Below are 26122 nucleotides of genomic sequence, written 5' to 3'. Positions count from 1 at the left end.
TCTGTAAAATAGGGATAATAATATGTATCCCACAAGGTTATAAAATAATGTACATAAACTTCATTGCATAAGCATTCAATAAATGTAACATTATCGTTATTAAAATTAAAGAAGGTGACTTAGGTAAAGTACTTAGCTTGGAATCTAGTACATAAAGAAAACTCTACTAAGTACTAGCTATTTTTAGCTAATTTGTCATATTTTCCATTGTGTTATATTTTCCTGTTCCCAAACTATGCCTTTTAGACCTAGTCTAGTCTAACTTTTTTTGTGCCATAATTAAGTTGGGTGCAACAGGCTTTGACCTAGGACCGAAACAGATTAACCAATACAATACAATTTACTGAGCACTATTTTTTATCAGATTTATTCCAACTACTCGATAGACTTTTGTGTTATAAATGGTTTATTTTCCAAAAATTTTAATTTCAAGTTCTTTGAACCTCTTTTATAAAGAGGCCAGTTATTCTATGTATCACTAGGTACATTGCATAGGTATATAGTCTTCCTCGCTAAACTCACTTATTAAATTTAAAATTTAATCCTGGAATTTCTCCTGGAATTTTTATATTCACAACCAAATCACAAGAAAATACTGAGAATTCTGGTTTTCTCCCCAAAAGTTTATACCTTTTGAACAAAGGTTCTTAATATCAAGTTTATTAACATTTTTATCTTACAGGCAATGAATTTTTTTTAATGATTTTTTTTTTGTCTTTAAGTAAACCTTTCCCTAAGCCAAATCTAAAATATAGTTACCAGTATTTTTTGCTCAAGGTTTTCGAGTTTTATTTTTGAACGTTAATGATCCATTGTAGTTCAATAGGTGCAAAAAACCTTACCAGAGCAAACAAAGCACAACTCCTTTGACTGCCGAAATGCAAGTCCTTGGCTGCCTCTCACACTTTGGTCTCAGTGGTCTGGCCACCCTGCGTATTCCCTCTTCGCTCACTGATTTTTCAGATACAGATCAACTCATCTCATTATTTTATTGAAGAGTTCCCAATTTTCTTGACCTGGGGTAAAATCTACTTGGTCGTGTGGCTTTATTTTAACAAAGCTGGATTTTATTTGCAAATATTTAACCTAGAAAGTTCTTTATTTAAATTGAACCTTCGTTTTATCTTACTGGGGACTATTATAGCCGAAAAATATGTAAGTTTTGTCTGAGAATCACCAGTATCAGAGTTACCTGGCATGCTTGTTAAAAATGCAGAGTTGGGGTGGGGCTCACAAATGTGCTTAAGGGCGCCGCACTCTCCAGCCCCGATACTTAACGCACACAAACATTAGAAAACCCCTGATTTAAAGGGCCTCTCTTGTGTTCTCTCTGGATTAAATAGTAGTTTTACATAATGCCACTTATAGCCACGTTTCCCTCCCTTTCGGGGGCGCTTTCCTAGTTCATTGACTGGGCAAACTCAAGTTCCACCAGAAAAGAAGGTGTCTTTACATAAAGAGGACAAAGAAAGGACGGGGGAGAGTAGTCTGAATTGGGTTATGAGGCCCCGCTGCAGAGTACCTCACCTCAGCCATTGAACTCTCTGGAGAGCTGGCCGTGAGTCTGTTCCAAGCTCCGGCTAAGGAGGCATCCGCCAGGCCCCACGGGGGTGGGGAACCATAGCATCTCCTGCCCAGTCTGCCCTCGCGCGGAGACCCGTTCTCTGGGAACTCACCTCCCCGAGAACAGGGAGGGCCCTGTTAGGGCCGCTTTTGGCCCTAGTCTCAGACCTTCCCAAGGGACGTAGCGTAGAGTGACCTGACGCACTCAGCTCGTAGCCCCACCGATGAGCTTCCCTCCGCCCTATAAAGCGATAGTTTTTTAAACTGGACTTATAAGGCACCCATATCTACGTATATTTCATGGTTAGGGTGATTTCCCACAACACATAGCGAAATGCAAATATGTGGAGCGGGCGCTGAGGCGTGGTCGGGCGCAAGCGCGCTGCGACTTCCCGCCTTTCGGCCCTAGGCCCCAGATTCCTGGGAGCTGGATGATGACGTTGACGTTCGGATACCATGGCTACTCGGCGGAGGAGAGCTGTCAGCAACCGCGCGCCAGGTGCGGAGTTCAGTGTGGGGGAACAGAATACTAGGAAATGGGAATAGAGAAAGGATCTGTGTTCCCTGCTCTGGGCCCTGCTTTCCAGGTCCCCTAACTCTCACTTCGTTGGCTACCAAACTAGTTTTGATGCTAAACCTAGAAAGTTTGACTCTCAGAGCTTTTTGGATTGCGGAAATGTAAGAGCTTGTAGACCTTTATCAGCTAACCCTTTTTGTGTTAGTTGATAGTGACAAGCACTATTCTAAGTACCTAATGTCATCGAATTTATAAAACATCTATTGTAAGATGCACCATTATTTTATATATCTCTAAGAAAGAAAAAACGATTCCGATTATGATTCACTGTTAATGCCATCTATTGTAAGATGCATCTCAGTTTCAGAAATGTTAAAATGTGTTGGAATTGGTAAGGTATAATACTCTCTGTATTATGTTCTTTAATGCATAGATTCACCATATAAATTAGATACCATTGTTACCATCCTTCGGTTTTACAGTTGGGGCAACTTAGGCGCAAGATCAAATAATTTGTCCAAATTTAAACAACTAGAAGAGGCAGAGTTAGGCCAGGCAGAAACTCACGAGCTACTCTCCTAACGGTTATCTCATATTGCTTCAGGTAGATTGAGGATAATATTTGGAGGACACGGGGCACAAGTAAACAGCAGAATAAAAATCATGGGAGATACTGATAGTGTAACATTGGGATTCGGCCAAGTCCAGGGCTACAAAGAAAGGCTTTGGATGGTGAACTCACCAAAGTCTTGGGGCTTCCTTTTATTTAATTTCGTTTTGTTTCGTTTTTTAGAGGGTGTTTTCTCACTCCCTAATGTGGCAGGTATTTCTTTGGTAACTTTTACAAAACCATCTTTTCAAAGGAGAATCTTATTCAGTGTGTACTCATTTTTTTGCTTCTTTGTGTGCCCATTCTTATTGTCCTTAGCTTCTGGACCATTAAATGAAACTGAGGAAGTTAATGTTGGGACCACAGCTGCAGAAGATCCTCCTCCTGCCAGAAAAAATCGCAGATGCCAGAGGCAGAGGTTGAAAAATGAGCCTGCGGCTGGAATGAAGGCTGATAGTAATGACAAGATAGAAGGCAAGCAAGGTCAGCTTCACAAATAGGCCGGGAGGACATGGGCCAGCAAAGGGTCCGGGGGAGGTAGCTAACGATGTTGTTCTTTCAGTTCTTATTTCTTCCTTTCTTAACAATTTAATTAATTTCTCTGTTCCTTGTGCATGTCACAGAACTAATCTACTTTCTTGGAATATTCATTTTAATGTTTTTGAGATGGATTAAGACCTAGGCAGAAGTTCAGAATTGCTTGGGAAGGGCAGAGTTGATTATGACAGTGTTTCATCTAACCATGACAGCTGCTTTAGATTCCCATACAAGTAGGTATAATTCATATATTTTTTCCTCAGAATCTGTGAAGACATTGCTTTTAAAAGGCAAAGTTCCTGTGGACCCAGAGTGCACAGTCAAGGTGGGAAAGGTGAGAAACTCAAGCTGATCCTTAGTCCTTTGATTTCTCGGAGTACAGTGTTCTTTTGTCATTGGAATTCTTGCCTGGGTTGCTGCTTGTGTTCCTTTTTGAAATCCTCCCCATATATTGCTAGAGATTTATTTTCTCCAGAACTGGGACCTGAGAGTGGTGGAGTTCAGGGTTAGCAATCAGGGTGTTCTTTAACATGGCTTCCTTGTGCGGTTGCCCTCAGGCTTCTGTACCTCATTCTTTTTCTTAGAAATTGTATCATTATCAAGAAAGAACCGTCCTTTTTGTTCAAATGAGAGAATGTACCCTGAAATGTCATGGGTTACTGACGAATGGGAAAAGGATTTGAAGAATACAGAAGAAAGGCTCCCTCTGGAGCAGGCTTTTCTTTTCTTTTTTCTTTTCTGTCTTTTCTTTTCTCCATTTAATTTATTTTGTGAATCATTCTGATCAGTACAGAAAGAGCATGCTTATTTTTTTTTCCGTGACTGCAGTCTGGTCTGTTGTGTGACTGTTCCATAATATTGAACCATTCTCCCACTGGTGGTAATTTGCATGATTTCCAATCTTTTGCTGTTAAAAATAATGCTGCTTCTGTCTACCACATGGGAGGTCTGTGGTTCAAACCCCAGGCCTCCTTGACCCGCGTGGAGCTGGCCCATGTACAGTGCTGATGTGCGCCAGGAGTGCCCTGCCACGCAGGGGTGTCCCCCACATAGGGGAGCCCCACCCAGAAGGGAGTGCGCCCCAGAAGGAGAGCCACCCAGAGTGAAAGAAAGTGCAGCCTGCCCAGGAATGGTGCCACACACACGGAGAGCTGACACAACAAGATGATGCAACAAAAAGAAACACAGATTCCCTTGCCACTGACAACAGCAGAAGCGGACAAAGAAGAATACACAGCAAATAGACACAGAGAATAGACAACCGAGGTGGGGGGGAAGGGGAGAGAAATAAATAAAAATAAATAAATCTTAAAAAAATTTAAAAAAAAATAATGCTGCAACAGAAAAGTCTGGTAGAGACATAATTTCACCAATAAACACTTTTTAAATAGGGAAGTCTGGGGCTTTGGGCAGAATTTTTTCTTTACCATCCCATTTACTATTCCCTTATTTACACCAGATATTTTAAGATCCAAGCATGGCAAATGCTAGCATCTTTAGCAGGTATTTTAGATATACTTATAAAGGAAATGTGTTGTCTTTCAGTAGATGGCACAGTGTTTCAAAGGCACCGTCACTGTGAAATCTTATTTTATAAATTTTTTTTTTTAAGATTTATTTATTTATTTATTTCTCTCCCCTTCCCCTGATGCCCCCACCCTGGTTGGTCGGCTCTCCGTGTGGGCGGCGCCATTCTTGGGCAGGCTGCACTTTGTTTCGCGCTGGGCAGCTCTCCTTACAGGGCGCACTCCTTGTGCGTGGAACACCCCTGTGTGGCACGGAACTCCTTGCGCACATCAACACTGCGGATGGGCCAGCTCCACATGGGTCAAGGAGGCCCAGGGTTTGTGGAGGCGCCTTTGGGACTTAGAGTTGCCCTGGATGGTGCTTCAGGGGCAATCACCGGACATTGTAAATCTTCCCAGGGCCCACTGGATGGAATGTGGGAGAGTATGGGCCATGATGTGGACCATTGACCATGGGGTGCAGAGATGCCCAGAGATGTACTTGCCAGGTGTAATGGATGTGTCATGATGATGGGAGTGAGGGTTGCTGGGGGGGGAGTGGTGGGGTGGGGGTGGTAGGGTTGCATGGGACCTCATATTTTTTTAATGTAATATTTTTACAAAATCAATAAAAAAAAAAAAAGGAGGCCCAGGGTTTGAACCACGGACCTCCCATATGGTAGACAGATGCCCTAACCACTGGGCCAAGTCCGCGTCCCAATAATTGTTTTTATATTAATGTACAACCCTTGAATGTTTGCTGCTTATTATATAAAGCAAAAGATTCTTGAAGTTCCTAAGAATTATGCTGGAGAGAAAATTGAATTTAAATGAGATTAACAGTGTCTTAATTTCACGGCGATATCACTTTAAACAACACCTGGATATTAGGTCAACTTAATCTGACCTAATAAACAAACTGAACTGGACTGGTTCCTCACCAACATATGGATGGTACAACTCTGAAATTGTGTAATTCTGCAGCTGAAACAGGATTCAAAACATGCATTTTGAATCTCTACTTATTTGAAATGTCTCAACATCTGCATTTTGTTAAAAAATAGAGTTATTTTTTTTAACTATATAAATATTGTAAATAAAATTAAAACCAAGAACTTGTTCAAAATTTCATTATCAAAATGTACTCAGCTACCTGGAATATTTTAATCTTTTATTAGTAAACACGGTATTTACTTTCTTGTTTTCATGTTACAGTGCTTTTTAAAAAAAATTATTGTAGTAGCATGTATACAACATAACATTTCCTATTTGAAATACTTTCAGATACATGTACACAATTCAATGGTGTTATTACTTTATAATGTTGTGCTGCCATCACTATCATCCATTACCAGAACTTTTCTGTCATATCAAACAGAAATTCTGCATCCAGTAAGCCTTTTTTTTTAAAAGGTGGTACCAGGGATTGAACCCTATGTGGGAGGCAGGCACTCAACCACTGAGCTATATCCACTCCCCCTATAATGCATTTTTTTTAAAGCTTTTATTTTATTTATCCCCCCATTGTTTGCAATCACTGTCTCCTCTTTGTGTCCATTTGCTGTGTGCTCTCTGTGTCTGCTTGTCTTCTCTTTAGGAGGCACCAGAACTGAACCTGGGACCTCCCATGTGGAAGAGAGGTGCCCAGTACCAGAGCCATCTCAGCTCCCTGGTCCGTTGTGCCTCTTGTCTTTCCTCCTTGTGTCTCTTTTCATTGTGTCAGCTTGCCTTCTCCAGGAGGCTTGGGAACTGAACCTAGGACCTTCCATGTGGTAGGCAGAAGGCTAATCACTTGAGTCACATCTGCTTCCCAATGCATTTTAATTAAAGTTTTAGACCAATGTTCCTGGCTTGTGGATTCATTTTAGAAGCTAGCCATGGATGGCAGATCCTAGTCTTTGTGAGACCAACTGTATTAGCCAGTCAAAGGGATGCTGATGCAAAGTACCAGAAATATGTTGGCTTTTATAAAGGATATTTATTTGGGGTAGAAGCTTCGAGTCACAAGGCCCTAAAGGGTCCAATTCAAGATACCATAAGAGGTACTTTCTCACCCAAAGTCATTTGCCATGTGTTGAGCAAGATGGCAGGCAATGTCTGTGAGGATTCAGTCTTCCTCTTCCTCCTAAGGCTCCGTCGTTCCAGCTCCTTCCTTTCTCAGCTGTAAGTTAACAATGCTTAACTGTCTCCCCAGGGCTTGTTTCTTTCTGGGCTCAGCTGTTTTGCTTTCTTCACAAGGTCAGCTGTAGACTGTCAGGCTCATTTTCTTCCTGGGGCCTCTGCTGTGTCTAATGAAACCTCTCTTTCCTCACATATCTGCTTCTCTATGTATTTCCTTCCCGGGGTTCCAGCATCAAAATTTTAACTCTCCTTTGCTGTGTCGTTTTTTTCCTCTGAGAGTCCTGGTGGGTGGAAACTCAATACCCTATTGACATGGCCAAATCAGAACCCCAGTCTTAATTTAATCAAGTAAAACTGAAACCTCTGAATCTAATACAGTCTAATATGTCCAGAGGGACAGACCAGTTTAAAACATAATCCAATATCTATTTTTGGAATTCATAAACATTATCAAACTGCTACACCAACTAAGTGAATTTCCTGGCCAAGCCTTCCTAGCTGACTCATACTGATAGCATTGGGGCTGTAAACAGTTCTGCCTTCCTGTTGGTAGAGTGATGTCCTCAAATACCATTTCCATGTGTTCCTTTCCACCTGTGAAGCTGTAGCCACTCCCTGTGGCATAACTTTTCTTTTTTTAAGAAAAAGATTTATTTATTTTTCTCCCCTTTCCCCCCCCCCCACCCAGTTGTCTGCTCTCTCTGTCCATTCGCTGTGTGTTCTGCTGTGACCGCTTCTATCCTTATCATCAGCATCGGGAATCTGTTTCTTTTTATTGCGGAATCTGTGTTTCTTTTTATTGTGTCATCTTGTTGGGTCAGCTCTCCGTGTGTGCGCGCCATTCTTGGGCAGGCTACACTTTCTTTCGTGCTGGGCGGCTCTCCTTACAGGGCGCACTCCTTGCATGTGGGGCTCCCCTACGCGGGGGACACCCCTGGGTGGCACAGCACTCCTTGCATGCATCAGCACTGCACATGGGCCAGCTCCACATGGGTCAAGGAGGCCTGGGGTTTAACCCAGATGTCCCATGTGGTAGGCGGACACCCTAGCCATTGGGCCAGGTCTGCTTCCCGTCATACCTTTTCAAACATCCATGGTCCCTCAAATCAAGAGACCTTTTGTGAACCTTGGTTTCACCAAGTACAATTTTCCAAGCCCCAGAAGATGTGTTCAGTGATGCAGGGTGCTGAGGAACAGACTTTCTCAAACTGAGTTAGAATCATTGATATTTCTGTAATTAGAAAAAGGCAGCTTGTTTTCATTATAATAATGACAGGCTTTGTGTATAAGAACCCATGTTTCCATTTTGTTCCCTGAAAGGTAATACAGATGGACATCAGTGGTGCTGGAGAATGACACCTTGAAGCATAAGAAAATTCAGAGCCCTGCTTAAGATCTGGTCAGGGCTGAGATTATATTAATGTCAGTTTTTTTTCCTCCCTAGGCCCATGTGTACTGTGAAGGGAGTGATGTCTATGATGTCATGCTAAATCAGGTAATGGGAGGAGCCATTCTATTTATGGGAATATCTTATTATTGATAAGTGCTCAGATCTTTAATTCTGAAGTTCTTTTTATTAGCCATACTTCCCTAGTGCACTCTGCCTGATAATGGATCCTCATGAAAAGCAAATCTTCTTGCAGATTTCATGTATTTTATTGAACCTGTGAACTCTCTGTATCCTTTTGCACATTCATTTTATTATAGGTTGTTGGTCTTTTCTTGCTGGTTTCAAGGAACTTTGTGTAATATGGAGATTAACCTTTTGTGATATAAATTGCTAATATGTTTTCAACATTTGCCATTTGCCTTTTGATTTTCCTTTTGGTGTACTTTTTGCCCATGTTGAAGTTTTAACTTTTTATGTGGTTAAATTTATTTGTGGACTATGTGCTTCACTCTGACCTCTGGTTACTTATAGGAAATATCTTTTTAGATACTAGTCACATTCTCTCTGAATGTTTCCAAGAAAGGTCAGATATGGAATAGATGTGGCAATGTTTCTTGGTTGTCCTTTGTCCTAACGTTATCTTGCTCTTATGTCAGCTTATTATCAAATTGTTGCAGCTCACACCCAAAGCTGTAATTAGAACCATCAAAAAGTAAGTGTTCTAAATAAAAATATACAATAGTTATAGACCTTTGGGGCATAAGAATTGTTTTCACTTAGGAAATGATTATTCGGAATACACTGGGTAAAAAAAGAAAGAAACAGATAGCCTAGGAAATGTCTATAGAGGGAGGTGAGGCAGGAAAAAACCAGGAGGAGCCAATATAGGATATTTGAAATTGGGTAGGGAGTTTTAGAAAACTTCCTGGCTCCTCCTTCAATTACTGGAAATCCAAAGTGTAATAGATAAATTCTTTTCCTTCTTGATATTGTTACTCTTGCAGGAATCTAATTTTCTTGTCCCGTGCTATCCTTTTCCTATGGAAATTACTGACACCTGTGACCAAGGAAGAGTTTCTGGTTTATGTGGCTTCCATTTGCAATCCTATTTCCTTTTATGTGCCTATTTCTCTCACTTGTCATAGACTAATCTCCAGTTCAACAACAATAAGTACTATTTGATTCAGCTATTAGAAGACGATGCCCAGAGGAACTTCAGTGTTTGGATGAGATGGGGTCGAGGTAGTGACTTTTATTATGACTTTTATGAGTTGTTCAAAAACCAGAAACAGCTTAGTAAGTAGCCAGAGGGTCCTATGTGTTTAAATTGGTTAAATCAAGGCCCTGTCATTTGGGAGGGGCTTAGGAATCAAAGTGGGCTTCTTGAAATCAGGGAATGTCAGGCATTCTCATTAGGAAGTTCCCACTGAAAAACCAAGAGCAGTCCATTGAAGCTGAGAACTCTCCTGCTGTTGACGTCTAGTATGGCTTATAGACTACTACTACTTAGCAGGTAACTTGTATCACCATGATCAGGTCCCTAAGCCCTTTGGCTTTTCCATTCTTTTCCTGCCTGTTTGTCACATTTGTTAAGCAGAGAGAATTTAGAGAGCTGGCGCATTACTATTAGAGAGCTTTTCTTGGGCTGGGGGACAGGGAACCATCTTATATGTGGCATTTACTTTGCAGTTGGAAAAACGGGGCAGCACAGCTTGGCAGCTTGTTCAGGGGACCTTAACAAGGCCAAGGAAATCTTTCAGAAGAAGTAGGTGCTAATTAATATAAAAATATACCTTTTCAGGATTTATCTTCTTTAAGAATTTTATAAGTGGGATTTGACCTAAATATTAATATCTTACTCTAAGACATTCTATGACTAGAACATCAAACTGTATCCTTAGTGATTGAATCAACCTAGAACCTTGAAATTGACTAAAACAGAATAATTTAATATATTTAACACATGTAGGAAGTTTGAGAAAAGAAGAGACCATCATGGACTGGGGCAGTGCCAGCTAGAGTTTTAAAAACTCTTCTACTATGATAGGGATGAAGAACTTTCTGAAGTCTCTGAGAACATGTTTCTTTCAGAGAAAGGGATGGGCTAATGGAATAGAGATCTTCTGTCTTAAATCTCAGTGATGTTTGTTTTTGTGCCTTTAGGATGCCCAAAGGTCATTTCCCATTTTTTGTTCCCTTTGTCTTTAGGGCTTTTTTGTCCATTTAGGTTCCTGATTTGGAATCCAGGATTTATGGAAAGTTGATGTGTAAAGGAGTTCTTTGTAGGAAAGTTTTGGAGAGGTCCTATCGAAAGAAAAAGATATAAACCCATCCCTAGCAGTATACTCTTGTTTAAGGTTTTCTCACTACTTTGGACTTTATAGATTCCTTGATAAAACGAAAAACAATTGGGAGGATCGTGAGAAGTTTAAGAAGGTGCCTGGAAAATATGATATGCTACAGATGGACTATACCACCAAGACTCAGGTAAACTCTGACTGTTCCTTTGGGGGAAAAGCTTTTTCCTTTTAACCAGGGTGAAGTCTAGCAAGGATGAATAGATCAGGTCTTTGACCTGAGCAACCCAGGATATCTTGAGTCATTGCTATTTCTCCCCTAAGAAAAGGTGACAGTTCTCTCAGGGATAATAACCCGTATCAACCTTTATAATTTGAAGGGACTGTAAGGATGAGGATAGAATGCAGCTTTCTCCTCTTTTATTTACTTGGGTTCTTATAAAACCTTAGGTCCTATTTTCAGAAATTTAAAGCTAGGGATAAAGAGAAGAGTAGTAAATAGGCAAAAGGATAAAACTACATTTAAAGTCATCTTCACTTCTGATTTATATATACTACAGTAAAAAAAATTAATTTTGACAAACTGAGGTGAAACTCAGGATGGTGCAACTGTCACATATCTGAAAAATGGAGAAATCAGTCTTTTTAAGGTAAGATTTGAGGCATAATAGATATCTTTTAGTACTTCAAATTAACATATTAGGAGGGCCTTTTGGTCTTATTCTGAGCATTTGTGGGAGGCAGAACTAGGGCTAGAAGGTAGAAGTCACACTGAATGACTCTTAAGTAGGTTAATGGAATGGGCCTGTTTCCAGACAAAGACTGACTGATGTTTGGCTGCCAGAGATATTGTAGATCCAGTCCTTGCAGGGAGTTTAAAATAGAGCCTTTCAGATTTTATGGTTTTTGTTTTTGTTTAGTTTAGTTTTGTTTTGTTTTGGCTGTAGGGTAAAGAGGAAACCAAACAAGAGGATTCTCTTAAATCCTTTTTGAAACCAGAGTCACGACTAGATCTTCGGGTACAAGAGCTGATAAAGTTGATTTGTAATGTCCAGGCCATGGAAGAGATGGTGGTAGAAATGAAGTATGATCTCAAGAAAGCCCCACTTGGTAGGACTTCATATTCTGTCCTACGTTATCTCTTCATATTTCACAGATCCTTTTAATGGTCACCCTCATGATTAAAAACTTGCACGATACTTATGATTGAAAACTTGCCTGATACTGATGAATGAGTAAAAAAAGGGACTTGGGGAGTAAGACATAGGTGATAAGGGTAGAGGGAAATATTTTGAATGTTGAAATGTTGTGGGGCAAGGACATAAGTGCAGTTTATAGGATTGGACCCTACTGATTTCTGCCTGGGCATACAGGGAAGCTGACAGTGGCGCAAATCAAGGCAGGTTACCAGTCTCTTAAGAAGATTGAGGATTGTATTCGGGCTGGCCGGCATGGACGAGCTCTCATGGAAGCATGCAATGAATTCTATACCAGGATCCCACATGACTTTGGGTAAGGCCTGTGCTGTTACATCACTTTGTTTTTCTATCCACCTATATCCTCAAAATCAACCAGCAACAAAAATTAACTTTTAAATCTTTCATTCCTAAGGAAATGATCATCTTGAACAGAGTCCAAATGATTTACAAATAGCTGATATAATCAGCTTGGGACTATAGGATGCATTCTCCTGGCCTAATTACATCCATGTACTCTGACCAAGTAGAAGTTAACAGATTCAAGAAGAAATGGATCTAGCTATTCAACTACTAAGTAACATACTTTAGGCAGATAACCCCTTTTCCTTTTTTTTTTTATTTTTTATGACTATAACTACACTGACAACCATTTCTGTGAGTGCAAATGATATTAGGTACCTAAAATACATTTTCTCTTTGATGATTCTATATTCTGGTTTTTATTCTGTTTTCATTCCTTCTATTGCTTTATAAAAAAGCCTTATAACCTAGAAATAGACCTAGGTAGTCAACAGATCTCCTTCTGCTTCTAGACAGCATTACATCCAAACTATTTCTTGTTAATGTCAATAGACCTTATTGAAAAAGATTCCTATAAACAAGTTTACCCTAGTCCAATTGTCAAAATCTATATAGCTTCTTTGTTTCATCGTACTCAGAATATATATGTAATATTCTTTTAGAGATTTGGAAGTTAAAGTCACTGTACAGATCTTTTTCTGCCTCAAATGAAAACCCCAGTTTCTCTTACCTATTTTTCTAAAGGACCTATCTTTAGTCTGTTATTTTTAGTCATGTGCCTTTTGACCATACATCTAGAGCTCATTATGTGCTTTATCTCTGCCCTTAGACTCCATGTCCCTCCATTAATCCGAACAGAGAAAGAACTGTCAGACAAAGTGCAGCTGCTAGAGGTAAGATAGATATATTGGGAGGTATTAAATATCTTGACCCAGGTTCCTCCCACATTGATTCCGTATCTTATCATATCAGGCACTGGGAGACATTGAAATTGCCATTAAGCTGGTGACAACAGAACTGCAAAGCTCAGAACACCCTTTGGACCAACACTATAGAAATCTACATTGTGCCTTGCACCCTCTAGACCATGCAAGTCATGAGTTCAAAGTAAGAAAAACCATCATTTATTTTCATACCCATAAGACCTGTCCTCCTTATCCCACTGTCCTCTATACTTTGGGTTAAGAGCAAACTGTCAAATAGGACAGAAATTTCTTTTACTAGGATGTGGGTGGGTAGAGCTCTTGCTTACTGCTTGTGAGACCATTTGGGAGCAGAAAGGCCTGTCAGGTTATACCAGAAGCCATCAAGCTTCACATCAGCCATTTATTTCATTTTTTTCACAGGTGATTTCACAGTACCTACAGTCTACCCATGCTCCCACTCACAATGACTATACCATGACCTTGCTGGATGTTTTTGAAGTAGAGAAGGAGGGTGAGAAAGAAGCCTTCAGAGAGGACCTTCATAACAGGTCTGAGTCAGGTTCCAGATTTTAGAAGACATTCCTGTTTTCCCTATTCTCTAGACATTGCATGAAGTACATTTTTAGAATTTATAGAAAACGGTGATAGAGGCAATTATTGAATTTTTTTTGCTCATGGCCTATGTTTGTAGAAGAGCAGCAAATAGTACAAGTTGATAATGGCTTTTCCTTAGGATGCTGCTATGGCATGGTTCCAGGCTGAGTAACTGGGTGGGAATCCTGAGCCATGGACTTCGAATTGCCCCACCTGAGGCCCCCATAACAGGCTACATGGTGAGTAGAAATTGAACCCTAGAAGGAGGCACAAGGAAAAAGAATATAATAATGTTTTCAGTTCTAGATTCAGATTTGGTGTTACCCCTTTCCAAGAATTAAAATAGTTCACTTATATCCCTGGCATTTCTTACTATGTTCTTCTTTCCTTAAATTTGTAAAAATATCCCTTTCCCCAGATAACAGATATTCACAGATGCTTCTACCCTCTCTAGAAGAGAATTGTGGGGAGAAAAAGAGACAGGTCTATCTTGTGTTTAAGAGAATGGAAACATGGGATCAATGCTATGAACCTTCCTTCTAACACAATGAGTTAAGCAGTTCATCTTGGTGTTTATCTGTATATTTCAGTTTGGAAAAGGAATCTACTTTGCTGACATGTCTTCCAAGAGTGCTAATTACTGCTTTGCCTCTCACTTAAAGAATACTGGACTGCTGCTTTTATCAGAGGTGAGTCATGAACATATCTGTGATCTCCAGTTTATGATTAGTTCCTGTTTTGCGAAAAAGAAAACTTTGACCCCAGAACCAAGAGGTTCACTGGAGAGAACTTGAAAGAAGAGTCAAATGCAATTCCTAATGCATTGCATTCATTTGCAGTAGAGAAGGAAAATGCTGATGGGATTTTGTTTGACTTTAGAGCCATCCACTTCTCAGTAGGATATGGGCAAGTCAAAGATCTTTTGCATTGCAGGTGGCTCTAGGTCAGTGTAATGAACTACTAGAGGCCAATCCTGAGGCAGAAGGATTACTTCAGGGCAAACACAGCACCAAGGGGCTGGGCAAGATGGCTCCCAGCTCTGCCTGTTTCATCACCCTGTGAGTACCCAGAGCTAGGAAGTCCAGATGACTCCTTTAAGATAAAACTCTCTGCTTCCTCCATTCCAGCTTCTAAACCAGAGGCTGCTGTTGACGCACTTTCATTTTGCAGGAATGGGAGTACAGTGCCCTTAGGACCAGCAAGTGACACAGGAGTTCTGAATCCGGAGGGTTACACCCTCAACTACAATGAATTTATTGTCTACAACCCCAACCAAGTCCGCATGCGATATCTTCTAAAGGTTCAATTTAATTTCCTGCAATTGTGGTGAATATTTATATTGAGTAAACCAGAGATGATATGACCTTCAAGCAAGAAAATAGGCAATGCTGTACTTTTGAATTATCTGATATTTTCTGTAATTAAAAATAGAACAAAGATACCACTGCCTTCCTTTGCCCTTCTGCAAGTACATATTTCTTCTGATATGAGAAGATTTTCATTTCTAGGACAGAAAGTACACATTGCTCTGTATATCCCATAGCTACTAAGGATCCTGCTCTTTCACAGCAGAGCAGCCTCTGCTCATTGAGGGATACTAATGAGGACTAATGCTTTTCCCTGTTTGATTCAAGTTTTCTGCGAACGGGTGTTTTAAGTATTGCAAGAATTATAGAAGTAACCTAGGCTGAATTTTTTTCTCTTTTTTCCCCATCAAATTTTCTCATTTACCTTTTCTTCCCATTTGCCAACTGTGGACCAGATCTCCCACTACTTAACATCATAGGATCTGTGAAATGTCCCAAAATTTGGGCAGCCCTTGGAGGGCTGTCACTAAGCCTAAATATATCTCAGGGAGGAAAGGAGAAAAGCAGAATGAGTTTTTATTCTACTGTGCTCCACTTAAAATAAGTACTAAAGTCCCAGTTAAATCCAGAGTCTTCCTGATTACTTTTATTTTATTTATTTACTTATTTTTTTAAGATTTATTTTTTATTTATTTCTCTTCCCTTCCCCACCCCTCCCCACCAGTTGTCTGCTCTCTGTGTCCATTTGCTGTGTGTTCTTCTGTGTCCGCTTGTATTCTTGTCAGCAGCACCCGGAATCTGTGTCTCGTTTTGTTGCTACATCTTGCTGCTCCCGCTCTCTGTGTGTGTGGCGCCACTCCTGGGCCTCTCCTTATGGTGCGCATTCCTTGCGTGTGGGGCTCCCTTACACAGGGGGCACCCCTGCGTGGCACAGCACTCAGCACATGCGCGCATCAGCACTGCATGTGGGCCAGCCCATCACACGGGTCAGGAGGCCCTGGGTATGAACCAAGAGGTTCACTGGGGAGAACTTGAAAGAAGAGTTGAGTGCAATTCCTCCCATGTGGTAGGCGACGCCCTATCTTTTGGGCCAAATCCACTTCCTCCTGATTACTTTAAAAGACACACAACACAGATACACATATAGCCCACTCCTGGGTGGGCTGCAAGTTTTTCACGCAGGGTGGCTCTCCTTATGGGGCACACTCCTTGCACGTGGGGCACCTCTACATGAGGGACACCCCTGTGTGGCACAGTACTCCTTGTGTGCAGCAGCACTGCGCATGGGCCAGCTCACCACACAAGTCAGGAGGCCCTGGGTATCAAACCCTGCACCCTCCGTATGGTAGGTGGACGCTCTATCAGTTGAGCCATGTCTGCTTCACAGCATTGTTATGTTATACACAAAGTTCATCAATAAGGAACTAGTTAAATATGATAATCCATTTATTGAAATACTAGTATTAAAGCTGAAGTAAACTTCACAAACTCTTCCAAAATATTAAAGAGAAGGGAACACGTCACAATTCATTCTATAAGGCCAGTATTACCCTGACACCAAACTAGACAAAGGCATCAAAGGGAAAGAAGACTATACACCATTATCCCTTATGAAAATAGATGCAAAAATCCTCAAATAGCACACTTAACCCAACAACATGAAGAGGATTATACACCGTGACCAAGTGGGATTTATCATAGGAATGCTAGATTGGTTCAGCAGATGAAAATCAATCAATGTAATATACCATATTAATAGAATGAAGGACAAAAATCACATCATCCTCAATAGAAACAGAAAAAGGCCTTTGACAAAATTCAACCCGTTAATAATAAAAACACTAAAAAAATCAGGAATAGAAGGGAAGTTCCTCAACCTCATAAAAAGCAGTTAAGAAAATGTCACAGCTAGCATACTTATTGGTGAAAAACTTCAAGCTTTCCCTCTAAGATCAGGAACAAGACAAGGATGTCTACTCTTGCCCACCTCCATTCCACATTGTATTGGAGGTTACAGCCTGGGGGAACTGGACAAGAAAAGAGAAAAGGGCATCCAGTCTGAAAAGAAAGAAGTAAAACTATCTCATTTTCAGAGGACATGATCTATATAGAAGACCCTAAAGCCACAGAAAAACTACTAGACCTACTAAAGGAGTTTAAGGTTCCAGGATGCAAGAGCAATACATAAAAACTTATTGTATTTCTATACACTAGCAATGAACAATCTGGCAAATGAAGGAAAACAATGTCATTTATAATAGTATCAAAAAATATTTAAAGATAAATTTAACCATGAGGTACAAGACTTGTGTCCTAAAAAAACCACAAAACTTTGTTGAAAGAAATTAAAGAGGGCCTAAATAAATGGGGAAAGTTCCCATGTTTATGGAGTAGAAGACTTAATATTAAGATGGTTGTGCTCCCTAAATTGATCTACAGATTCAAAGAAGTCATCAAAATTACAATGGCCTTTTTTGCAGAAATTGAAAAGGCAATACTCAAAGTCATATGAAATTGTGAGGGGTCCCAAATAGTCAAAACAATCTCAAAAAAGAACAGAGTTGGAAGACTTGCACGTCCCAGTTTCAAAACATGCTACAAAGCTATAGTAATGAAGACTGGTACTGACATGAGGGTAGAATTGTAAAGCAAAGAAATAGAATCGAGAATCTAGAAATAAACCCATATATCCATGGTCAATCAATTTTTGACTTTCAGTAGATCACAATGAAGGGGCTGCTCTGCTACATACGAAACCCCAACCCTGAAGCACATTGTCAACAAATGGTTTAAGACCCACAAACATGCATGCCAGGTAAGGGGAAACCCCCCTATTTCCTTTTTCCTGCAGTGAGAGACTCTGCACTGGACCCCAGTCCCAACGCTTGGTGGGATGTGCTGCACTGGACATGGTCTATTTTTGACAAGGGTGCTAAGACAATTTAATAGGGAAAAAAAATAGTTTCAAAGAAATAAATAGTGTTTGGACAACTGCATACACACATGGCAAAAGAATGAAGCTGGAACCCTACCTCACACCATACATAAAAATTATCTCAAAATGGATCAACAATCTAAAAATAAGATCCAGGAATATATAATTCTTAGAAGAAAACATAAAAACAAATCTTCATGACCCTAGAGTTGGTAACTTTCTTAGATATGACACCAAGAGCACAAACAATCTAAGGAAAAATATTGATAAATTAGGACTTCATCAAAATGAAAAACAATGTGAGAAAATATTTGCAGATTATATATCCAATAAGGGCCTAGTATCCAGAATCTATAAAGAACTCTTACAACTCATAATTAAAAAATAACCAATTAAAACACGCGCAAGGGACCTGAACAAATATTTCTAAGAAGATATTTAAATAGCTAACAAGCATATGAAAAGAAGTTCAATGTCATTAGTCATTAAAACTACAAATTAAAACTATAAGGAGATATGATTGCACACCCACTAGGATGGCCATACTTTTTTTTAAAGTGGGAAATTAACTAGTGTTGGTGAGCATGTGAAGAAATTGGAAATTTCATGTGTTGCTGGTGGTTAATGTAAAATGGTACAGCTGCTGTGGAAAACAGTTTGGTGGTTCCTCAATGAGTTAAGCATAGAGTTACCATATGATGCAACAATTTCACTCCTAGTTATATAACCCAAAGAATTGAAAACAGGTGTTACAAGAACTTGTAAGGAATGTTCATAGCCAAAAGGTGGGGGAAAAATTCCCATCATCAACTCATAAATGGATAAACAAAATATGATATATCCATCCCATGGAATAGTATTTAGATATAAAAAGGAACAAAGTTCTGATCCATGGTATGACATAGATGAATCTTGAAAACATGCCAAATGCAAGATGTCAGCCACAAAAGGCCACATATTACATGATTATATGAAATAGGCAAATCCAGAGAGACAAAAGTAGATTAGTGGTTGCCAGGGACTAGGGGAGGGAGGTCTGGGGAGTGACTGCTAACGGGTATGAGTTGTTTTTTTTTTTTGGGTGGTGGTGATAATTATATAATGGTGAAGGTTGTACAACTTTGTGAATACTAAAACCACTGAATTGTACACTTTAAAAGGGTGACTTTTATGGTAAGTGATTTTATGGATAGTAACGATGTAGCACAACATTGTGAATGTATTTAATACAACCAAATGGTTTACTAGAAAGTGGTTAAAATGATTAATTTTAGCTTTTATATATGTTACCAGAATAAAAATAAATAGAACTTTGCAACACAAAGAATGAACCCTAATATAAACTATGAACTACAGTTAATAATATAATATTGTTTCATCAATTATAACAAAAGTACCCCTTTAATGCTAAAGTGTTACTAATAGGGAAAACTGTTGGGGGCGGTATATGGGAACTCTTCATGATTTTTCTATAAACCTACAACTGCACTAATATGAGAAAGGGGAAAAGAGAGAGAGAGACAAAGACAGAGAGAGAAGGGACAAGGAAAAACAAAACAAAACCAAATTGAGGACATTCTGTGAAACACCTGACCAGTGCTCTTCAAAATGTCAACAGTATGGAAAGACAGGGAATGATTGAGAAACAATGATGAAGAAGACATGATAACTAAATGCAGGGAGATATCCCAAATTGGATCCTAGAACAGAGGAAGAACATTAGTGGAAAAATTGGGGAAATAAAAACCATGTCTGTAGTTTAGTTAATAGTACCGTAGTTTGATAAATGTAGCATGGTTATGAAAAATGTTAACAGTAGAGGAAGCTGAGTAAGGGACATATGGGAACACTGTTCTATCTTTGCAATTCTTCTGTAAATCTAAAATGACTTCAGAATTAAAAGTTAAAAAAAAAAAAGATTAAGAGCCATTCTACTGGAAAAGCACCAACAGAGATGTTCTTTGGTGGTATATCTGTCTGGTTCCTGGTTCTCCTTCCAGATACTGGTAGGGTTATGCTTTCCTCCCTACTTTGACATTAGGTATGGACATGTGACTTGCTTTGTTCATATTTATGAAAGATATGCTTCATTTCTGAGTAAATTTAAGCAGCATTTATCAGCCACACTTCCTTTTTCCTGCCTTCACAGCCATTAAAGTATAAGTCTCTAAATGTAAGCAAAAGTAAAGCAGAGCCCCTTTGTCAGCTCTCAGTGAGCATATGGCATGAGCAAGAAATAAATCTTTGCTGTTGAATTTTGGGGTTGTTACTATAGCAAAATGAAGATATCCTAACTGATACAGAAACATACTTGCTGTCCTTGATGGAAAGATTAGGCATTTGAAAGAATGTCAATCCTCCCCTCTCTCCACCCCTTTTTTTTTTGAAAATTGAAGAATAGAGTCCAGATTTTATCTGATTAAATATATACCGGTGTTGTGTGATCTATGTATCTTTATTTATTTATACATTTATTTTATTTATTTCTCTCCCCTCCCCCCCACCCCGTTGTCTGTTCTCTGTGTCTGTTTGCTGGGTCTTCTTCGTCTGCTTCTGTTGTTGTCAGCGGCCCGGGAATCTGTATTTCTTTTTGTTGCGTCATCTTCTTGTGTCAGCTCTCCATGTGGGCAGCGCCGTTCTTAGGCAGGCTGCACTTTTTTTCGCACTGGGCAGTTCTCCTTACAGGGTGCACTCCTTGTGTGTGGGGCTCCCCTATGCAGGGGACACCCCTGCGTGGCAGGGCACTCCTTGCACATATCAGCACCACGCATGGGCCAGCTCCACACGGGTCAAGGAGGTCCGGGGTTTGAACTGCGGACCTCTCATGTGGTAGACGGATGCCCTAACCACTGGGCCAAGTCCGCTTTCCTGATCTATGTATCTTTAAAAAAAAAAAAAAGACAATAAATAATTTTATTTTCAAATGAAAAATAAAAAATTACATATATCTATATATATATAGGGGAGCAGGTGTAGCTCAGTGGTTGAACAGCTGCTTCCCATGTAGTACAAGGTCCCAGGTTCGATCCCCAGCACCTCCTAAAAATATATATATATATATATCCCATAACCAAGACATTTTTGAAAAAGGACAAGGTAATATTTTACCATTGGATAACCAAAAGCACAGTCAAGTTAGCACTTTGAACACTAACCACATGTCAGTAACTGTTCTAAGTGTTTTATTACACATCTTAACTCATTTAATCCTCACAACACCCTATGAGGTAGGTACTATTATTTAGATGCCTGTTTTACAGATGGGTAAACAGGCATGGAGTTACAACTCAGGCAGTCTTGTTCCGAGTCCCTGCTTTTAACCACTATAATACCCAGTTTCTACCATCTCTGAGGAAAGATTAGTTGTTTTAAATTTCTAATATGTCATAGAATAATACTTTTGTAAAATACAATAAAAACAAAGGCTCTCTCTGCCTGGAGGAACCTGCACCAAATCTTGGTGTGTATTTCCATCCTCTCTCGCATTTCTTAGCAACCTCTATTCTTTCCATTTCCCAATAAATTCTTTTTTAAAAATTACTAGGAAAATGAAATAAAAAATAATACAACATGCAAACCTCAATTTTTATTATTAGATTTGTCAGACATAAGATTAGTTTTCATATTCCTTTAAGTAAGTTTCTAAATGCTTACTTTCAACTTCTATATTTATCTCATTGTGAACCAGTAACTATTTGTGGCCTGGCACAAGGCCATGAAACAAACTTTAAGTATCTCTGCTCTAGATTTCAAAAACAGATGTGAAAACTTGATATATGATAAAGCTGCTTTTGTGGATAAGTAGGAGAATAGATTGTTCAAATGTTCTGTGGCCTGATAATTCAGTGCCTATAACTGTGGAGCTCATCACATCAAGTACCAGGAGACACTGAAATTCTGTTTAATGGTTGTGTAAAACCTAAACTGAATTTCCCTTCAATTCCCTTGAGCACATTTTAAAAAATGATTTATTTCTCTCCCCTTCCCTGCCCCTCCCCTCCTGTTGTCTGCTCTTCATGCCCATCCGCTGTGTGTGTGTTTTTTTTAAGATTTATTTTTATTATTTATTTCTCTCCCCTTCCCTCCTGCCCCAGTTGTCTGTTCTCTGAGTTAATTCACTGTATGTTCTTTTGTCTGCTTCCGTGGTCAGCAGCATGGGAATCTGTGTTTCTTTCTGTTGCGTCATCTTGTGTCAGCGCTTCGTGTGTGCAGAGCCATTCCTGGGCAGGCTGAACTTTCTTTTGCACTGGCGGCTTTCCTTACGGGGCACACTCCTTGTGTGTGGGGCTCTCCTATGCAGGGTACACCCCTGCGTGGCAGGGCCCTCCTTGCACGCATCAGCACTGTGCGTGGGCCAGATCCATATGGGTCAAGGAGGCCTGGGGTTTGAACCGCGGACCTCCCATGTGGTAGACAGACACCCTCTCCATTGGGCCAAGTCCGCTTCCCATAAAAGTTTTATAGTAGAATCAGTAAGTCCACTCTAATCCATATTTTATTCCTCCATGCTGTGGGCTCTGGGATGGTGATGTCCACTCCACCTCTATATTGAGAAGGGGTTTAGATTCCACATGGATGATGGATGCAATTCTGCTTGCAGTTGTAGGCACTCTCAGTTCCCTGGTGTGGTGATTGACCATCTTCACCTCCCTGTTAGCTGACCTGTGTAAGTCCAATGAACCAGAGAGGAGTTGCAACTCTGCTGAGGCTTAGGGCCCAGCTGGCACATGGACTATGCAGAGATTCAAGTCTCCTGAGTATATACCAATGCTATCACCAACCAAAGGGTCAGTAAAAGTGACAGAAGAGGCATGTGTAGAAAGGTCACATCTGAGTCTAACTCTATCACACTCAGGGACACAAACTCCAAAGTAGGGCCCACTGACATGGTACTGAGCTCCAGAGCTATCTGCCATGACCATATCCCTGTGGGCCTCTGTAGCCCTCAGGAGAACCAGTACCTGGGGTTGTATCAATTTTGGCTGTTTCTGGGGTCCTCCTGAGGTGTGCATAAGCATGACCCCTCTGATGACCCCTTGACTCTTTTTTGAAGACTTAGCCATATAAACTCATCTGTCTTTGCCATTTCCCCCTTTTATTTAAGGTCAAAAAGCAGTTTTTAACACATGATCCTACATGTGGGCTGAGATATTTTGCTGGTCTGAGTTGATCCTTTTATTCAAGGTCTTTTTCTATTTACATCACCAGCTGGTGCTTCGTAGTAATCCCTCAGCACCAGGGAGACTCTTCTCTAGGAGTCATGTCCCACATTATTGGAAATGTAATGCTTTTACATGCTGAGTTTGGCTTAGAGAGTGACCACATTTGAGCAACATGGAGGCTCTCAGGAGGTAACTCTTAGGCACCCTGTAGCTCTAGGCCTAGTTCATATTTCAGGCACACAGACTCATAAGCATAGTCATCAGTATCAAGGGCTCATTGTTGGAAAATCCATCTTTGTTGGTCTTTGCCGTTGTAGTTGGGGATTGTTGCTGTTTCACTGGAGAATGTGATAGAGCTCCCTGGCTGGGAGCTCAGCACTCCCTCAGTTGTCGTTTGTAACTGCTGTCCATTTTTATGTCCCCTATATACATGCCCTGGAGAACCGCCTCCCAACTATGTGCCCCCCACATCAATAATACCCCACACCAGTGTTCCTCCCCTGCTATAGTTAAACCTCTCTGTGGTCCAAACAACAATGAAGCCTAATAATATTGCCAAATTCAATTAATAGGAAAATAAAATACAGTGATGGATTTAAAGATTAGAAGTATACATACTAATTTAGAAATACTAAGATAAAATAAAAATAAATTGGTCTAATAAAAATGAATATTATAAAGATTTGTTTTTAACATTTTGCCATTCATCACTGTAATAGGTTGTGTCCTGTATGTACAGTGTCAAGGCACTTTCATTTCTTCCTCAGTGTCTACATGCTTATCTTTAAAAAAAATTTTTTTTCTAATTTTTAATTTTGCCTTCAAAAAAGTTTTAGATCTCAGTAATTCACATATACAATAAGGGGATTCCCATATATCCAATATCAAAACCCTTTCCCCCTTCCCCAGCAATGATCTTTTTTACATGTCCATGTTACATTTGCTGCAGCTGATGTACAGATTTTGAAACATAGCTTTCAAACCTGATTTCATTTTGGTTTACATTATGGTTTATATTTTAGACTGTATAATTTTCTAAATTTTTAGTTTCCTAATGTTTTACATTATGGTTTACATTTTAGCTTATAGACTTGCATACATTTTTGGTGTACGTTAACATGTCCTATTTCCATTGTTACATGATCTTGTGGAGCACTCCCATTGCCCTCCAGTTGTCCTGCTTCCATCTATTCTTTACCTCTCTCCCTCTCCCCTCAGGGCCCACAGTGACAATCAATCTTCACTACTTGAGGGACCAGATTTACAGATACTTGTAACAATGCTGAGGGCTTGACACACTAGACTACCCTAACCCATTGGGAGCCGCTGTTCTCTCCAGGGACAAAATTCTCTCCGACTGAGAACATCAGGTCTCCCCATTATGTGGGTACACCTCACACTCATTGTACCATCTCCACCCAATGATTTAACACACTATGACAAACTGACACACACTCCCTAGCAGCCTGCTCCTGTGCCAGATGCCCCCCCTTAAGCACCTTAAACGTGTAATCCTTCTTATTATATTTTCTAAAGAGTCTTCTCAACCTTATAGTTTCAACCATATACCTGAGATTCTCCCATATTCAACTGTTTCCCCCGACTCTCCCCGCAATTCCTTGGGCCATCTGACCCATCCTCCCAACCCTAGTCCCCCTCAAGCCCACAAAGCTCCACCCAATAGTATCCCTATGCCCATCTTAACCCTTCCCTGTACAAATACTTACCTCCAGCTTATCGTAGACTTCACCCACGTAAGCATCAACTTGCAACCTTCCTCTCCCCACGCCAAAGTTCCTTTAAGCCTATCTTCCAGCCTCTAGTTCTCTGAGACAGCTTGGTTTGCTTGTTTCATATCAGAGCTGTCATGTAGTGTTTGTCCTTTAGTGCCTGGCTTGCTTCACTCAACATAAGGTCCTCAAGATTCATCCATGTTATCACATGTGTTTGTACTGTATTCCTTCTTATAGCTGAGTAGTACTCCATTGTATGTATACACCACATCTTTTTTTATTTTATTTTTTATTTCTCTCCCCTTCCCCCACCCCCCAGTTGTCTGCTTTCTGTGTCCACTCACTGTGTGTTCTTCTGTGGCCACCTCTATCCTTAGCAGCAGCACCAGGTATCTCTTTCTTTTTGTTGTGTGTTTTTCTTTTTGTTGCATCATCTTGTTGTGTCAGCTCTCCGTGTGTGCGGTGCCATTCTTGGGCAGGCTACACTTTCTTTCACACTGGGTGGCTCTCCTAGCCATTGGGCCAAGTCTGCTTCCCTTATATACCATATTTTATTTATCCATTCATCCATTGTTGGGCATTTGGGTAGATTCCAACTTTTGGCAATAGTGAATAATGCTACTATGAACATTGGTGTGCATACATCGGTTTGTGTTCTTATTTTCAGATCTTCTGGGTATATACCCAGCAGTAGAATTGCTGGGTCATATGGCAAATCTATAGCTAACTTTTTGAGAAACTGCCAAACTGTCCTCCAGAATGGCTGGATCCTTCTGCATTCCCACCAACAATGGACGAGTGTTCCCATTTCTTCACATCCTCTCCAGCACTTGTAGTCTTCTGTTTTTTTGATAGCTGCCAGTTTCATGGGAGTAAGATGGAATCTCATTGTAGTTTTGATTTGCATTTCCCTAATAGCTAGTGATTTTGAGCATTTTTTTCATGTGCTTTTTAGCCATTTGTATTTCTTCTTTGGAGAAGGGGTCTGTTCAGGTCCTTTGCTGATTTTTCAAATGGGTTGTCTTTTTATTTTCCAGATATAGGAGTTCTTTATATATGCAGGATATGTCTCCTATCAGATATATGGTTACCAAATATTTTCTCCCATTGGGTAGGCTCTCTTTTCACTTTCTCGACAAATTCCTTTGAGGTGCAAAAGGCTTTAATTCTGAGGAAACCCCATTTATCTATTTGTTCTTTTTCTGCTCGTGCTTTGGGTGTGAAGTTCATGAAGCCATTTCCTATTACAAGTTCCTGTAGATGCTTCCCTATATTATTTTCTAAGGTTTTTATGGTCTTGGCTCTTACATTTAGGTCATTCAGCCATCTTGAGTTGATTTTTGTATAAGGTGTGAGATGGTAATCTTTCCTTCTTTTGCATATGGATATCCAATTCTCTAGGCACATTTGTGAAGAGGCCATGCTC

The 26122-nt window shown here is 40.1% G+C and overlaps 1 protein-coding gene across 2 annotated transcripts in view; it reads left to right on the top strand.

The window, feature by feature from the left end:
- Positions 1-1914: 1914 nt before the first annotated feature.
- The window catches only part of PARP2 (poly(ADP-ribose) polymerase 2), a 53616-nt gene continuing 29408 nt past the window's right edge, over positions 1915-26122 (top strand). The window contains exons 1-16 of one of the 2 annotated variants that reach the window (XM_004482686.4): positions 1915-2062; positions 3009-3173; positions 3491-3561; positions 8298-8348; positions 9389-9485; positions 9933-10008; positions 10628-10730; positions 11488-11650; positions 11914-12052; positions 12869-12932; positions 13012-13146; positions 13386-13513; positions 13699-13798; positions 14150-14248; positions 14493-14617; positions 14730-15000. In XM_004482686.4, coding sequence (XP_004482743.1) covers positions 2020-2062; positions 3009-3173; positions 3491-3561; positions 8298-8348; positions 9389-9485; positions 9933-10008; positions 10628-10730; positions 11488-11650; positions 11914-12052; positions 12869-12932; positions 13012-13146; positions 13386-13513; positions 13699-13798; positions 14150-14248; positions 14493-14617; positions 14730-14889 — 1719 coding nt within the window. In that variant the 5' untranslated portion in view covers positions 1915-2019 and the 3' untranslated portion in view covers positions 14890-15000. Of the gene's footprint in view, positions 2063-3008; positions 3174-3490; positions 3562-8297; positions 8349-9388; positions 9486-9932; positions 10009-10627; positions 10731-11487; positions 11651-11913; positions 12053-12868; positions 12933-13011; positions 13147-13385; positions 13514-13698; positions 13799-14149; positions 14249-14492; positions 14618-14729; positions 15001-26122 lie in introns of those variants that run through there. The other variant, XM_058293837.2, reaches the window with a different exon arrangement.

Source organism: Dasypus novemcinctus, chromosome 3, assembly GCF_030445035.2.
Source record: "Dasypus novemcinctus isolate mDasNov1 chromosome 3, mDasNov1.1.hap2, whole genome shotgun sequence".
Classification (NCBI taxonomy): Eukaryota; Metazoa; Chordata; class Mammalia; order Cingulata; family Dasypodidae; genus Dasypus; species Dasypus novemcinctus.
The sequence above is the reverse complement of the archived record's forward strand: the minus strand, read 5'-3'. Positions and strand labels throughout refer to the sequence as shown.